At 42.9% G+C, this 15,969-nt stretch overlaps 1 protein-coding gene across 4 annotated transcripts in view; it reads right to left on the bottom strand.

Annotated features, from left to right (window-relative positions):
- LOC108918055 (kelch-like protein 29) overlaps positions 1 to 15,969 on the bottom strand; it is a 125,283-nt gene that overhangs the window by 66,002 nt on the left and 43,312 nt on the right. For all 4 annotated transcript variants that reach the window (XM_018725004.2, XM_029258234.1, XM_029258235.1 and 1 more), the window contains exon 3: positions 977 to 1,124. In XM_018725004.2, coding sequence (XP_018580520.2) covers positions 977 to 1,124 — 148 coding nt within the window. The remainder of the gene's footprint in view (positions 1 to 976; positions 1,125 to 15,969) is intronic.

The raw sequence follows: 15,969 nt of genomic DNA, 5'->3' as shown, positions 1-15,969 counted from the left end.
TGCCGGTGTTTAACGGTACTACATGTGAAAAACAGTGATAAATAATGCTATTTAGATAAAGGAGAAGTGCGACCTACTACACTCAGAGTAGAAAAGAGGTATTTCGGAAATTGAAATTACAACTAGAGCAGTCTAAAGTAATGACTGTCAGTTTGGTTGTGGTTAATTATTAGAGTCAAAAAATATTATATTTGCTGTCAGAGAGAACCGGGCAAAAAGAACGGTGTCAAGTTGAGCCAGGTATGGTGTGGCACCTTGATCAAGGTACTTAGAGTTGTGGTCAATTTTATGGTACCCAAGCAATTGTGACCAACCGCAATAAAAAGAAGCACAAAAGAAAGGTACTCATTTCATTCCTTAAACTGACAGTGAAAACAATAACAGATTAATGAAAAAGCATTTCAACGCTCACATTTTTGCGCAGAAAAAAAAGGCTTGAGTACTTACAAGAATCATTCAGAGATGGTTCTAATTTCCAAAACGCTGTGTAAGAAGCACGCTGCAATTTCGTCCAAGGTTTATTTTTCGAGATGGTTTTTAAGACATATTATTGTGATGTGCTTGTGCACCAAGAAATTTCTCCTCAACTGTACCTTAAATTGCTCCAGTGAAAATACCCAGTATGAGATAAATGGGTGGTTTAAAAAAAAAAAAAAAAAATGCTGCATTCCTGAAATGTTAACAAAAATATTAATTTCCTTATTCCGGAATACAGATGTGTCCGTAAAACGATGAGTCTGGCCCTGGAATGAGCGAGAAGAGTAATGTGTACTGAAGGCCTTGTTGGAACACGGCCCACTAGAACGGCTCTTGTTTTATGGATTTCTCATCTTTCATACCTTTTATCCACCCTTTTGCATTCAGCAGCAGAACGATCTGCCAAATTAGCTGGAGTTAAGGAAAGGCGATAAAGACAGATGTTTCTCCTAGACGGTGGTCATCGCAGGTGACTCTGGCAAAGCAAAAGGGTCAGTACCCATGCTGCTGTTCTCCCTCAGCTGTTTGGCCGGCGGCTCGTCCGTATCCCACGGCGTCGTCTGGTCGATGGGCGTCTGTCCCCACCGGATCCCTGAAGCCAGGATTTGCCCCTGGGTCTGACTCTCGCTTGTTGGAAGTCCAGTAACCTAATTTAAAAAGGAAAGGGGAGCTGCGATCAAACATGCCACCTTTCAATTACAGCCTGCAGAAATAATTGTACCCATTACCAGTTATGCATGACTTTGCTTTGTTAATATTCTGTTCTGCTGCATCTTTGTTTATTTGATCATTACAGATTAATTCCATTGATAATTTTGGAGAAATTCAACTTAGATTAGCGTAGGCTGAATTTAACCAAAAAAAAAAAAAAAAAAAAAAAAAAAAAAGAAGAAAAAATCGTTATCTGCCGCTCCTTTCAGCTGCCTTGAATTCATAAGAAGGTAATCAAAAAATGCAACTGCACTTTTGATGAACGACAATTTAACATAAAATGAATAGAAACGTACATTTCGGGTCCAGGCCCGACTGAAAGGTCTGAGCGATGTCGATGCCGATATCTATCTGCTCCTTAATCAAAAAAACGGATTTACTCACAGGCACACAATTTCAGTCCATATCTCCCAACATGAAATAGTTGAAATTGAGGTTGTGGAGCTGCGATAACCTCAAATCATACCCTCACCTAAGGCAATTAACAGAAAAGACAGGGTGAGCAACCCTGCGGTGTTTCTCATTTGATGTTCGGCTCCTCTTTAAACATGGTTCAACAGGCCAAGCTGGCATGGGCAAAACGCAAACTCTGCCAAAAAGATTCTGGGCAAAAGTGCCATTTAATGGCGAAAAGGACTTTTTAAAAAGGCCCAAGATGTAAAGTTTCCCAAGAAACAAACACAGAGAGGATAGGTGAACATTAAAAAAACGGAAATCATAAAAAGGAGGATCCGTCACAGGACAACCGTCAGCCTTTTATAGTGACATTCAAGCGTAATTATTTTTGTCACTTCTGACATTCAATTACCACCGAGACACAGCTACATAAAAATTACAAATGTCAAAGGTGTTTATCATAGCCTACGAAAATCGCTGCGCCTTATCCGCCACGGCATTAGCTACCTGGCGAAAGCCGAAAATCCTGTAATCCATGTTTAGAAACAAAAACAGCGTGGCATTACACACACCATATCAAAAAATAAACACCTTGCCTAACATACTGTGACCAGCCTAAAGCACATTTCAGAATTAATAAGATATGATATACCCACGGTTAGTGCATGCAGAGGGGGAGAGTATTTTATTAAACTGTTTTTCTGCCACTCTAAGGTCAAAGCTAGAGGCACGATATATTATCGTAATGTGCAAAACTCTGCAAGTTTTCTGGGAAAAATAAAGCAACATAAAAGTTCAAGTATTTCTTTAAATTTGCAATAATCTGAAAAAAGTGAGTATTACCTTAAAACGCACTCTTTCCTTTTATTTACAACATAAATATCACCATACATTTCTAACATGAGGACGCCACAGTGTGGAGCAGGTAGCAGATATGGGTTTGAATCTCATTCGGTCTGTGTAGAGTTTGAATGTTCTGCTCGTGTTCACATGAGTGTCCTCCAGGTGCTCTGGTTTCTTCCCACACTCTAGAAACGGGCTTCAGGTGAACTGAGACTCTAAACCGCCCATAGTGTGTATGGATTTTTGAAAGATTCCGTATACTGTGTACTATTGCAAAAACTGCACAAATTCACTAGCAACGTCACAATGTTTACATATATAGGTTGTATTGTTTTAACAGAGCGAGTTAATTTGAATAAAAATCCAGGTACGCAGCAGAGCGGAGGGAGAAAATGAAATGTAAAAACGACCGTCGTCATAAGCAGGAACCTTTTTGACGAAGAACAGCACATCATAAAAATGCCTTAATTCAAAATTACATGCAGAGAAAAATTATTTTATTCTCTCCAGTCATTTGGCAAATCATGTTTGCCTGCACTTTACAAGCCCCTCCACAACCCCCCTCCCCAGGTGTCCCATTAGGATTCTGCAGTTGAAAGCTTTCCTGTGACTCAACAGAAAGTAGGTTAAAAAAAGGACAGAAAAAGAGAGCAAAAAGTAAACACCTACTTTGCACATTTTCAGATGATAAAAATGAAAGCTCTGTCTCCTCGATAATAATTAAGAACTTGCACATTGCACACGTTATTCGCTCAACGCCCTTGCCCATTCACATTCGCTGTCTGTCTGCGTTATCACTCCGTCCTGGTCCCGGGGGGGGTCGGAGCACATTTATCAGCTCTTCCAGTAGGTGAAATACAGAAAAGCTCTGCATAAACTCAGAAATATGGAATAAATCAGGAGCTGGCCATGAAGACTTGAGAAGAAGACTCCTAAAAACCCTTTAGATCAAAGGTCCTTACAAACACTGATAGGGTGGAGTATAAACAATGTGGAGAGCACCGGGTGGAACAGTCATTATAGCCGTCGCCTCACAAGCATAAAGTCAGTCAGCTTACCTTTGGATCTGAATCCCACTCCTGCTGTACTTCCCTTGATCAATGTACTTACCCTGAACTGACAAAGTAAGGATACTCTGCTTTATAAATAGGTAAATCATTATAAAGCTGATTATCTCACGTTGAAAGTCATCTTAGAATAAAAATGCTGGGTGATATTTAGCTAAATGTCAGTGAACGTTTTTGGAATGACAGGAAGACCATGTGCCATTGGTGGCCAGGGTAGAATTGCATACAGATGTTTCAATGCCAACCTTTATGCCCCATTACGAATGCATGGTACGGGGGGGGGGAAAAAAAAAAAAAAAAAAAGAGGATGATGGTGGTGAAGAATTTTTGAAGCCCACTGCCCAGGGCTACGGAGACAGGGAATACCATGTTTTCCCAAGGAGAAACCTTGCATTGTCAAACGTAGACTGCTCCGACAAAAGGTAATTCACACATTATCGCGCTGTGACACATAAGCCTGTAAGTTTCGTTCTTTTTGTTGACACCTGAAAAGTGTGATTTAGGACATGAATTTTAAAAAAAGCAAAGCTGTGGACATGCTTTGATAGTGCAGAACGGTTGCCAAGCAAAACAGACTTTTTCGTGCCAGCTGACAGATCCCAAGGTCATCGGCGAAGGAGACCACCAGCAAAACCGCTTAAGATCGATAAAATCCAACATCTTCGCATGTTGGCGGCATGGTGGCGAAGCGCATCGTGTGCCTCGGTTTGAATCTTCTAGAGTCTTTGTGGAGTCTGTATCTTCTCGCCATGTTTGTGAGGGTGTCCTTAGGGTGCACCAGGTTCCTCCCAGAGTCCAAAGACATGTTTTGGGTGAATCGGTGACTCTAAATTACTCTAAGCAGTTTTTGTGTGAAGTGAGAAAGAGCAAGAAAGAGAGAAAGAACCCTTTGATGGACTGGAATTCCATTGAAGGTTTACCCTGCCTCACATCTTAGGGTTCCAGGACAGGTTCCACACCACCATGACCCTGAACTAGACAAGCTGTTACTGGTAATGAACAACTGATTACACAACATAACGAAAATTTTATCACCTTCCTTTTTGCCTTTTCCATTCAATTTTGTTGGATACTTGGATATTTACCTTCAGATATGTTGGATGAGAATACTTCTGCTTTAGTTCATACTATACCTCAGTTTTTAGAAAAATATTCCACATTCCTGAAATTATTAAATTTTGGCAACAGGTTCCAAGCACAAAATATTCCAGTACTTTTTAGGATCTGTTGCTTTCTAGAGTGTTCTGGTGTCTTCTAGAATGTCCCAACTGTTGTAGGTAGCTGCACAGTAGCAAACTAAAACTGATACTCCAGAAGAACTAGTGGGATTTGTTTTACATTTACATTTATTTATTAAGCAGATACTTTTCTCCAAAACAACTTCCAATGAACTCTGTGTAGTGTTATCAGCCCACACACCTCATTCAACAAGGTGACTTGCACTGCTGTATCTACACTACTTACAATGGGTCACCCATCATTTTTAACGAGTAAACATTAACTAACCCTAATCAATGCAAAAATCGCCATAAATAAGAACCTTGAAAAAAATTTGTTGCTTCGCGTCACTGAAAATAATGGTCTGAAAAAGAAGAACAGATTTCCACGGCCATGTAATAAACAGTAATAAGAACTACAGACTCCATGCTTTGGCTAATAAGGTAAAATGTGTACGCAGACAAAGAAAAAATAAACCTCAAAATAGAACAGGAAACTAGATCTATAATCAAGTCAACAGAAAAGGTGTGTGGAATTCACCATGTCTAGTCTTTTCTATGGAGAAATGGAACATAAGCAGTATATACCTGTATGCGTGTGTATGTATATATGTATTTTTATACATACATATATATATATACAGAAAAACATCAGAGTGCACCTGTGAGCATGGACCCATGAATCTGGAAGCAAAGAAACTCACTGAGGCAGATGCAAATGTGGCAATTTTCCCATGCAGTAAGCTATTATAAATGTGAAATTCTTGGTCCGACGGGTTGAAAGCCGCAGAACGCGTGACGCGTTGCTATGCAAAGAATGATACCCTATGAGCTCGGAGCGCTGCGGGTTGATCGTTTTTACTGCGGAACGTGCCTATTGCGGCGCAGAATACGGCAATTGCCTTCAGCTCGCGGCCGCGGCCTCCGACGCTCCGCCGATTGTGCCTCGGCGCGCCGAAGGCCGTCCGTCACGCTGTGTCACCAGAACACGCCTCGGGCTGGTAGACGAAAACGGCGCCGCTTCTCGTCTGCTGATCTTTCAGCTTCAGCCGCAGCCACCGGGAACAAGCAGCTCATTCCGTTTTTGAGGCAAAAGGAGGCCTGCCAGACACGGCTCCTGTAGCAACGCCACGGGGGAGCGACAACTAATGATTCTTAAGGAATCGCATATAAACGTGCCTGAAAAACCTCACCGTGTTTATGTTCAATGATTTTGTGATTAGAAACGTAGAATATTATTCAAACCTCTACGCAGCTACTCGTGCGATGTACACCGATTCATATGGCAGAATGTGACAAATTAGCTGTACTTTAGAATCACGTGTCTGCATCCAGGTCTTTTCTTCCGGTGATGTAATTCACTCTATTTTTCCCTAAGACGTACATTGCTTCGCAGAAAAGCTTCTGCCAAGTGAATAAACGTACATGTAAATAATGTAAATACAGGAGCTACTAAGAATAGAAGTAGGATCTACGTTCGAGCACGCAGAAAAGGGTCAACGCCGAAACACAGTTAGTAGGTAATTTTCTTCGTGTTCTTGAGGGTTCCTCAAATGACCACCTTATGAGGTGTTCTAGTACCAGAAAAACGCGGTATACTGCAGGGAGAACTGCCCGGGAGCTCGGAAACAGGTCGTTTTGTTCCCTTCAGGTTAAAGGCTGAGCTACTGACCTACTGATCATCTTTGTAGCAGCGATGCTTAGGACAGAACCAGGACAAAGTGCCCCCCCAAACCACACCCCACACCACCCAAGCTGGTGTCTCAGAGTGTGTCAATTTGTCTCAAGCCCACCGCCAGTCCACCCCAAAAATACTATAAATTATGCCTAATGTCACAAGGGAAAAGTTGTGTAATACATTAAAATAGAACGAATAACAGTAACATTTTCATTAAATTCAATCCTGTCCATGTAACTTTTTTGAATTGCACATATAGTTGTAGTACCAAACATAGGCCTGTATGGAAAGGTTCCTTGCCACTGTACATTTTTTTAAAGGGTATATTTGGAATAGGGATAAGAACATGGTTTTTTATTTTTTTCCCACCCCCCCCTTTTTTAATCTTATTCTTTCTTATTTTATTTTTTATTTATTCCACTTTATATTTTTTAAAGAAATGCAGAAATAAAAGGTTTATTATGTTATAATTGTCGTAAGATGTACTGGGGTTCAAAGAGCTTGCTAGTCACTAAAAATTCATGAGGGGTCATGTATATTAAATAAAATTTAAAAAGAAAAAAAAGGATTTTCTAAAGTAAACTGAGCCTGATACTGACTTGAGGAGGATGGCAGCTATATGGTACATTTAAATATTTCTATATTTTTTTAAATTAAAGCAACGTAAGTCTCAGTCTCTCTCACACAGCCGACACAATTTTTCAACAGAGGCTCAGTTTATTGGGCTGGAACGAATGTCGAGGCCTAGACCTGACAGCACAGACTAGATACAAGAAAATCCAGTGGCATTAATCATCATTAATTAGTCATTAATAATAATGATTATTATTATTACTTCACCAATAACTGTGGACCAGATACAAGAAACCAAGTACTGGGATATGCATGTACTGACTAGAGAGCGGCAGGGTGGTAGCGTGGGTAGCGCTGTCGTCTCCCAGCTCGCGAGCTCTGGCTGCGGATTCGAACCCGACCGAGTCGGCGTGAAATTAGTTTGTTCTCTTCATTCAGGTGGGTTTCCTCCCACAACTCAAAGACACGTAATTCAGGGGAATCTGTGATTCTAAACTGTGCTGCGTGTGCTGCGTGTGCGAGCGCCCTGTGATGGACCGGTGTCCCGTTGAGGCTATACCCTGCCCGACACTCTGCGACTCCAGGACAGGCACTGGGATTACTGAGACACAACCAGAACAGCAGCGAAGGAAAATGGGATTAAAAAAAAAAGATATGCGATACGATAAACCTCCATGGCAGTTTAATATGAGGTGCTGAACTTAGCGCACAAACACAAAGCCGCATGTGCTCGTCGGCGAAGAGCTACGTGAGCAGCTTGGAGTTTATTTGGTGCTTTATTGAGAGGCGCTGTGCGGCGTGCGGCTGCAGACAACACGTCTCCGGCGCTCAGCGACCAACGCTGAATTAATGAGAGCTCTGCCCATGGGTCCTCTACCGCATCCGGCCGTGTCTTCATTGCACGGAAGGAGATCGAATCGAGGCTCAGGGTTATTACCGCCGCTATCTGACCACGGGGTAATGTGGGGTCAACAGAGAGACAATCCGGGGCTAAGCACGATGCGTGCGAGGCGACCCAGTAGGACTCCACGCCGTCTATGGCGGCGTACGACGACTCCTGTATGGCGACTAATGGACACTTCCTTTTTAATTAAGTCACTGTAATTGTACTCAGTGCACCGTATCACTGTAAAAATGCTGTCGCAGCACCTTTTACGATGCATTTTGCAAATTTAAAGAGACAGGAGAACACACGAGGCGACACAGCGGGGTAGCGGGTAGCGCCGGTGCCTCGTAGCACTGGGTTGCGGTTCAGATGCGGGTTTGAATCTCGCTCAGTCCGAGTGGAGACCACACGTCCTCCTCGTGTCCGCTTGGGTTTCCTGGGGGTGCTCCGGTTTCCTCCCACAGTCCAAAGACAAGTGTTTGAGGTGAAATGGTGACTTCAAATGTCCCTTAATGTGTGCACGTGTGAGTGAGTGTGCGTGTGTGTGTGTGTGATTACACTGCATTGGACAGGAGTTCCATCCAGGGTGTACGTTGCCTTGTACACGAGGCTACCAGGATAAGCTCTGGACCACGTCGACCCTGCACTGGAAATACTGTTAATAATGAGGGGAACAAGAACACACACACTGGTGAAATGCAGGGGATTTTTTTAAAAAAAGAGTAATCTTTGATGCCTTAGAAATAAATAAATTAACTGCATATAAATCGTGGAATATGTACAGATACATATTACACAAATATATATTTCTGTTTTTCTTCTGGTAAACTACCTTTAGCCAGAGTCTGAGAGAGCGTGGTTCAACTACAGGGGAGAGAGACAAAGATTAAACGTTACTCGATGTTGAATTCCAAATGTTACTGCGTGTGTTGCAATATTTGTCAAGTGATACTAGCGGGCTTCCTTAGGCTAAGCGCGTTCCCTGCTGAAACGGACTGAACTCGGGTCAGTCCTGCCCACAGTGTTTCAAAGCCCACACTGCAGACATGATTCCACCGAAACTTTTCAAAGTGTTAAACTCCAGCCGGAGAGGGCAGATGTGCATCGGAATTAAATTTTAGAAAAATAAAACTAACTCTGACCTCCTTCACAGTCTACATTCAAACAATTTAAAAAAAAAAAAACATGTTAAATAAGCAACAATAATACACAGCTATGTAATACGCAAATAAATATATACTCCTGGGAAATAAAAGGGGGAGGGGTTCATGGCCTGCTTAACGTGATAAAGTGCAGAGATCCTAAAAATCCCACTAAACACAGATTCTTCTTCTGATGACTTCACCTGCTCCCATGTAGTTCAGATTTAAAATACTATACAAGAGCATGAGGAAAGGAAAAAATAAATAAATAAAAAAAAAAAAAATCAAAGCTGATTATTGCATACCAGCAATTTATCCATCAACTGCCAAGCATAATGTAATCTGGGGATGGAGGGAAGGCAGTTATGGCAGCATTTGAAGTAAAAGAGGATATGGAAAGTATTCCCGCTGAGGGCTGATAAATAAAATGGGGAAACGAGAGCGGAAAGCAAAACGAGGGACTTCAAAAATTAGACCCAAACCAATTTGTCAATGTTAAACTTACACAAAAAACACCTCGCCGGTGCGATCAAACCGCCTTTCCAATCCACCCCACGATTCTGAGTCGTCATGAGCGCAGTGTGCCGGCTAGGTGCCGAGGTAAAAATATCTACAGTATCACATACACGTGACAGGGTATACAATTAGATTACCACCAGTGCAATACGGGACCGATGACCATTGTAAATAAATACAAACTAACCTTCACCCAATTCATCGTATAAAAAGATTATTAGCGCATATTTAGCTGGTGCTTTACAACATTAGACAAATTTTGGAATAATTCATCCATCTATACAGCAGTGGATTCTGACTCTATTAATTGAGGGAAACTATATTGATCAAGGGAACGACAGCAAAAGGGAGAGTTGAACCCACAACCTTAAGGCCGAACTACGCTACTTGTTTGTCCTCACGGTTCCCGCATTTAATATCACAGACTGTCTTAATCTTACTCGTTCGTGTATTTTATTCTTAAATTGCCAGCGTACAACACGGGAAACATGAGCATTAAACTTGAAATGATGCATTTTCGCAGCGTAGGGTCGAGCACGCATGATGTTGTCTGTCGGCGTGATTTGCAATCATCTTGTTAACTGATTGCGAAGCTCGTCGAAAGCTTAAAGGGGCACAATCAGAACAGAAATTAGAGATTCGTCACACGCCAGTCATTGTAATAACATGACAACCCCCAAACGCATATGATAAATCAGCGCAGAATCACTTTAAAGCACTAATAGCAAGACCTTACACCTCTGTGATGACAGTGTATTATTTATATATGAATACACACACACACACACACACACACACACACACACACAGTGTACATATAATGGCATGGTCCCTTTCGGCGTTTACCTTTTAGATAAAAAAAAAAAAAATTAAAGCACAACTATTCTCTTTTGGCCTTACTCTGATTTGCAATTCAAATGATAAAAGGTTACAGGGAAAAAGAACTGAATATGTTATTATAACAGCCCTTAAATATTGTCTTGAGGCAAGAAAGTCACTCTCAATTGTGTTCATGTGGGCGTTGCATTTATGCAAGCAACCTTTTGTGGTTCCTAAATGTATGGCAGCAGGAAAACAGGACACAGTAAGAAACCTGCATTTTATAAGCAAGGCGGAAACTGCAAAACCGTACCCTGTTTTTACTCCTGTGGAAGTAAATGACAGTTACGAACATGCTCGCGCATGTCTGGGGTTTCGAACTGCAGTGTGTTTCTCACGAAGGTCTTCTTTAACGCTACGTGCTGTGGACGAGCATGTAAATTTCTGTTGTTTGTATCATAATGAGATTTGTACTGAAATGCATAAGCAGACACAGGAGAAAATACATAAATAATGCAGAAAAATTCTGAAAGTGTCAAAAACACATTTTTCCAATAGCTGTGGGTACCAATATGTCCCTGTTTTCCTAACACCATGAGTGAAACCGCTAAGAGTGATTACTAAATACTGCAATACCACAAACACTACGGTACCACAGTATCTATCCTATTCTTAGGGCACTCCGTTTCCCAGAATGCAACAGCTCAATTTCTGACCTCCTGTTCGGAACTCGGGGGCACGGTGGTGCAGCGGGTTTGTCTAGGGCCTGCTCTGTAGTGGGTCTGGGGTTCTAGTCCTGCTTGGGGTGCCTTGAAGTGGAGTGGTGTTCCGTCCAGAGTATGTCCCCTCCCCCTTCAGCCTTGCGCCCTGTGATGCTGTGTGTGTGTGTGTGTGTGTGTGTGTTGGGAGCTCTGCACCTTTCTCATGTCGCTCAGTAGCCCCACCCACCGTGCTCTGCTCTGCCCTGCCCTCCACTCCACTCCCATGTGAGAAACCTCGAGATCGTTTAGCACAGAAAGTAACAAGATCCCCCACGTTTACCCCCGTTGAGCAGCCGTTGTGCACCAGCATGAGACCGTGTTCATCATTTTGCTGTTCTTCGCTCAGCAGCATCATTACACTCTTTGGGGACTGACGTTTATTTGTTCACACCAGCATGATTCATCTAATCAGCACCAAATTCACTGTCTATCTCCAAGTGATCGTATGTCTTATCTAACAGCTTCTTTTAGTCACACACCTGAATGACTCAAAACACCTCAGGCACAGGCTGGCGCAAACGGTGCCCCTATCGATCAATACGCACCCGGACATTCGATCAATCAATTAAACAAGCGATCAATCAAAATTCAAATTAACCACTTTTTTAAAAGAAGACACCAACTTTGTGCTTGAAAATATTATGGAAAACGTGAAGATCACAATATTAGACCGTGACAAAAAGATATATATATTTTTTTTTAACTAGGTTATTATGAGATTATAGTGTTTTTTCATATTCAAAGAAAAGGCCACCATTAATTTTTCACAGACATGGCTATCTGTCAGCAGCTTCAAATACCTGCATAATTAATGAGGTTTCATTTGGAGGCTTTGAAATTTCAGACTATCAAACAGCGTGCCAAACTTCCTTTGCTGTCATGGAACAGCACTTTTTCTCGATAATGAATTGTTATAGGAACTAGATCAATGGGAGCGTTATGTTTAATTTCATACTCATAGCAGTTGCTCGACTGCTCTTCTACAACAAGTCGATGGAAAAACAGATCACGAGGGAGGGCTCCGCAGATGTTTTTAAATCACAGCCTCCGCTACGTGGCACCCGGCTGACACGGCGCCGATGGCGGCGTACGGATGATGCAAGGCCGCACGGCTCTTCCCGCACCCCGTAAGGCCGGACCTTTCGACGGTTCGCGGCTGCTGTCGATATATTTAAAAGTCCTTCGTAGCGCGCAGCTGACAACTGAGAAGAGAAAGTAGAGACGGGAGGGAAAAGGGGGGAAGAAGAAAAAAAAAAAAAAGCTAGTGCCACATCTCTGTTACAAATATGTGGAGATGGCCTCCAGCAGAGTCTCATCTGCAATTCTGTTCGGCACAAAAAAGCCCCGTCTTGTCTCGTCCTGAAGGAGCAGCTCTGTAAATGGCACGGCAATACCGCATGGCACCCATATAGATACAATAATTAAAAATAAATCGTCAAGTAAATATTTCAACCGTTTTTTTTTTTTCTTTTCTGCTCTATGGAAGCGGGCTCCTTTAATTACGCAGGGCTTTGAGTGTTACGCATCTATTTCTAACATTTAGTGTTTTAAACTGTTTTTCATTGGATTTCTTTGGAGACGTTAGAGTCTGAACTTCTTACCCTCCCTTTGCCTCAAAGAAATTCACCCATCCATTATGAATGACGGCGCTTTCAGCGGAGGGTCACGGTGGTCCACAGTCTATCCTGGAGGCATACGGTGCGAGCAGGTCAAGAGTCCATCACGGGCCAATCCCCTGCATTACCCGGTCTATTAAGCGGCCCTGGACAAATGTATCTTCGAAATAAAAGTTGCCAAGGTGGTCAGATGACTTCAGTTGTGCCAGTGGGTGACACTGTTGGTCACTTTGAATTAAAGCGTCAGCTGAGCAACAAAAGGAAATATTTTAAAATATTTTACTCGTGCTTTTAACAATGACAGGCACACATGGGTGCAGCTAGGAGCAGGATGCTGGGTACTGAGTGTGCTGTCAGGCTCTCGGTGGTCACGGGAAAGTGCTGAGTACGGCTCTGTAGTCGACACACAGCTGTCCTTTCAGCTTTCGCTATCCGTCTCCGGTGCCCTTTTTTTTTCTTTTTTTTTTTTTTTTTTTTTTTTTTAAAGCAGCTCTTGTAGGGAGCGTGCAAATTTGAGAAAGTCAGAAAGCAGAGCTGGTTATATCAGGGCAGCGAGTGTCCTGCTTCTGCAGAAAACCCATACTGGCCTTTTCTCCCTCCAACGTTATTCAGACAGATGTGCATTTATGACCCAGTTATAAAAAAAAAAAAAAAAAAAAAAAAAAAAAAGACTTGAGTTGAGTCCAAAAACTACATCCCAAAATTATCCTCTCACACACAATCTATCTCCAAATTAGCCTTCAGGCACTGTTTGTTTATCCGCAGCATACAGTACGCATCCATCCCCAGCAACCACTTTTCCAATTCAGCATCCATTCAGGGCAATTGCATACACATAGAATGGGCAATTGAGTCAACGATTCACCTGAAACACAGACCTTTGGACTGTTGGGTTAAAGCTACATGAACACAGCAAAAAAAAACATGTAAACTCCTCACAGGTTGGATTCAAACCCAAGTCTGACCCCACAGCTCAGGAACTATAAGGAACCATTCCTACCTGCCGTATCACCGTGCTGCCACCAATGTACCACGGTATATCTGAGACGTTTCCAAGGATCCTACTTTTACGTTCCTGTATGTGTCAATAGCATAGTGCTTAGAGCTGCTGCTTTTCAACCCAAAGGTCGTAGGTTTGAATCCCACCTCCAGCTGTAGTACCCTTGAGCAAGGTACTTACTCTAAATTGTTCCAGTAAAATTGCCTGGCTGTATAAAATGGGAAATAACTGCAAGTAGCTTAATGCTGTAAGTTGTTTTGGAGAAAAGAGTCAGCCTTAAATCTGTCAATGTAAAACGTAGTACTTTTTGTACAGTACCTAAGTAACTCTGCAGTAATAATGTAACGTCGCAGTCGCACTAGTTAAAAATGTTGCTGTACTCCACCTTTGCAGTAATACTGCGGAAGCGATTACGAAACTAATACCACTGTCAATTCCCACATCTTTACATTTCCCTGCAAAAACAAGTGAAACAGAAACAAACCGCTGATCTTTCACACCTGTGGATTCACCTGTGACGAGAGGAGAAAGTGCCCCGAGACCTTTCCCCGGCTTTCGGTTTCCTTTTATGCCACTCATTGATCTCCAGTAAGCCTCTCCTCGCAGCAGACATCCTCCAGGTGTAACAGCATCGCTTACAAAGGCTCGACACGTACCATTTCCAAGGTCCCGCTTAAATATAAAATTCATTTCTTTGTTTCGGCCTCCGCAATATCTATTTTATTTCTCGGGCTCCGTCCGGGCCGCCGTGTTTTCCTTACTCGATCTTTTCTGACACTGCAGATGACCGTGTTGTAAAAGCACAAGGTTTACTTAAGTAATGCACTTTATACACCTTACACAAGGATACAAGAGAGCTGACCACCTCGCGTCTTCGACAATTCCGAGTCAGATATTTTAATCCATACTTCACACTGTTATGATTTCGCAGTCGGGGGACAAGGAGAGCTTTACGCGGAAAGACCAACGCCCCTTCGATAAGCAAACATTTAGAATTGGCGAGCTATGCAAATTCAGCATCGTGTGACGCCGTGGAGACTTGATATTATCACTAGAGTCAACAGTGACTTTGCCCTGGGAAATAACTATAAATACATTCATTTCAGTTTGTTTCTCAGCTACACTGAATGGGGAGGAGGTGGGGAGGGATCAATGAAGGTCACATTGGGTTTATTATACAGAAACAGATGAACTGCAGGCCACAAATGATTTATTTCAAACAAAGGTAATTAAGATAAGAAATTCATAACCTCGGATCTGATCTTTGTTTTAATTTTATTTCTTCCTCAATGCCTTGCTGGGGCACTGTGAAATCAATTCCTCATTCCAGTTAGGTTAAAACGAATGGCGCGCACCGGGAATGATCACAGTGCTCGTGCGGGGGGGGGGAGAAAAAAAGATTGTACAGGTGATAATGGCTTTATTACAGAACACCACTTTACTGGTCCAGTGTAATTAGAGAATTACATCACATCCTGGCCGCTACCTGAAACAAAATTTAGGTGGTGTGATATTGATGAAAAGACAGGCTAATTTCTATTGGGTGCCGAAAATAAATCTACCATTTTGTTTAACTTCAAGTAGGGGGGGCGGTGGCGCAGTGGGTTGGACCGGGTCCTGCTCTCCAGTGGGTCTGGGGTTCGAGTCCCGCTTGGGGTGCCTTGCGACGGACTGGCGTCCCGTCCTGGGTGTGTCCCCTCCCCCTTACGCCCTGTGTTGCCGGGTTAGGCTCCGGTTCCCCGCGACCCCATATGGGTATACAAACCTAAAGGTGTAAGTCGCTTCCAAGATGTGTGAGATAAATGAGCAAATATATTAATTTAATATGAATTAATCAGAGAAAATGTAAAGGGAATCTTGAAACGCAAGTCAGATACTGACCTTTGAGATGTTTCACTCTAGATTGTCTCTGGACTGCTGTTCTACACTGCAGAGTTAATTATGTAATTAATTATGCTGCCAACACTCTCATACCTGCAACATTTCTGTTGGCGTGGCAGTACTGAGATTAGGCTCATTTGCAAACCCTCGGCCTTAAATGACCCCCGAGAGCATCTCGGAGCGTCCCGTGTTTGACGGATCGGAAGGCGCTCCGAGGGAACGGAACGGCCTCCGCCGCAGCCGCCGACCCCCCTCCCGGAAGCTGAGAGATTACCAGCGGCACGCCTGGGTGAGCGAGCGGGCCGCGCTCCAGCCAGCATCAGGTGGAGAGGACAGAACCGCACACCCCCACCCACCCCATGAAAAGCTGAGTGCAGACAGCGGCA

The sequence above is a fragment of the Scleropages formosus genome, chromosome 15 (genome assembly GCF_900964775.1).
Source record: "Scleropages formosus chromosome 15, fSclFor1.1, whole genome shotgun sequence".
Taxonomy (NCBI): Eukaryota; Metazoa; Chordata; class Actinopteri; order Osteoglossiformes; family Osteoglossidae; genus Scleropages; species Scleropages formosus.
The sequence above is the reverse complement of the archived record's forward strand: the minus strand, read 5'-3'. Positions and strand labels throughout refer to the sequence as shown.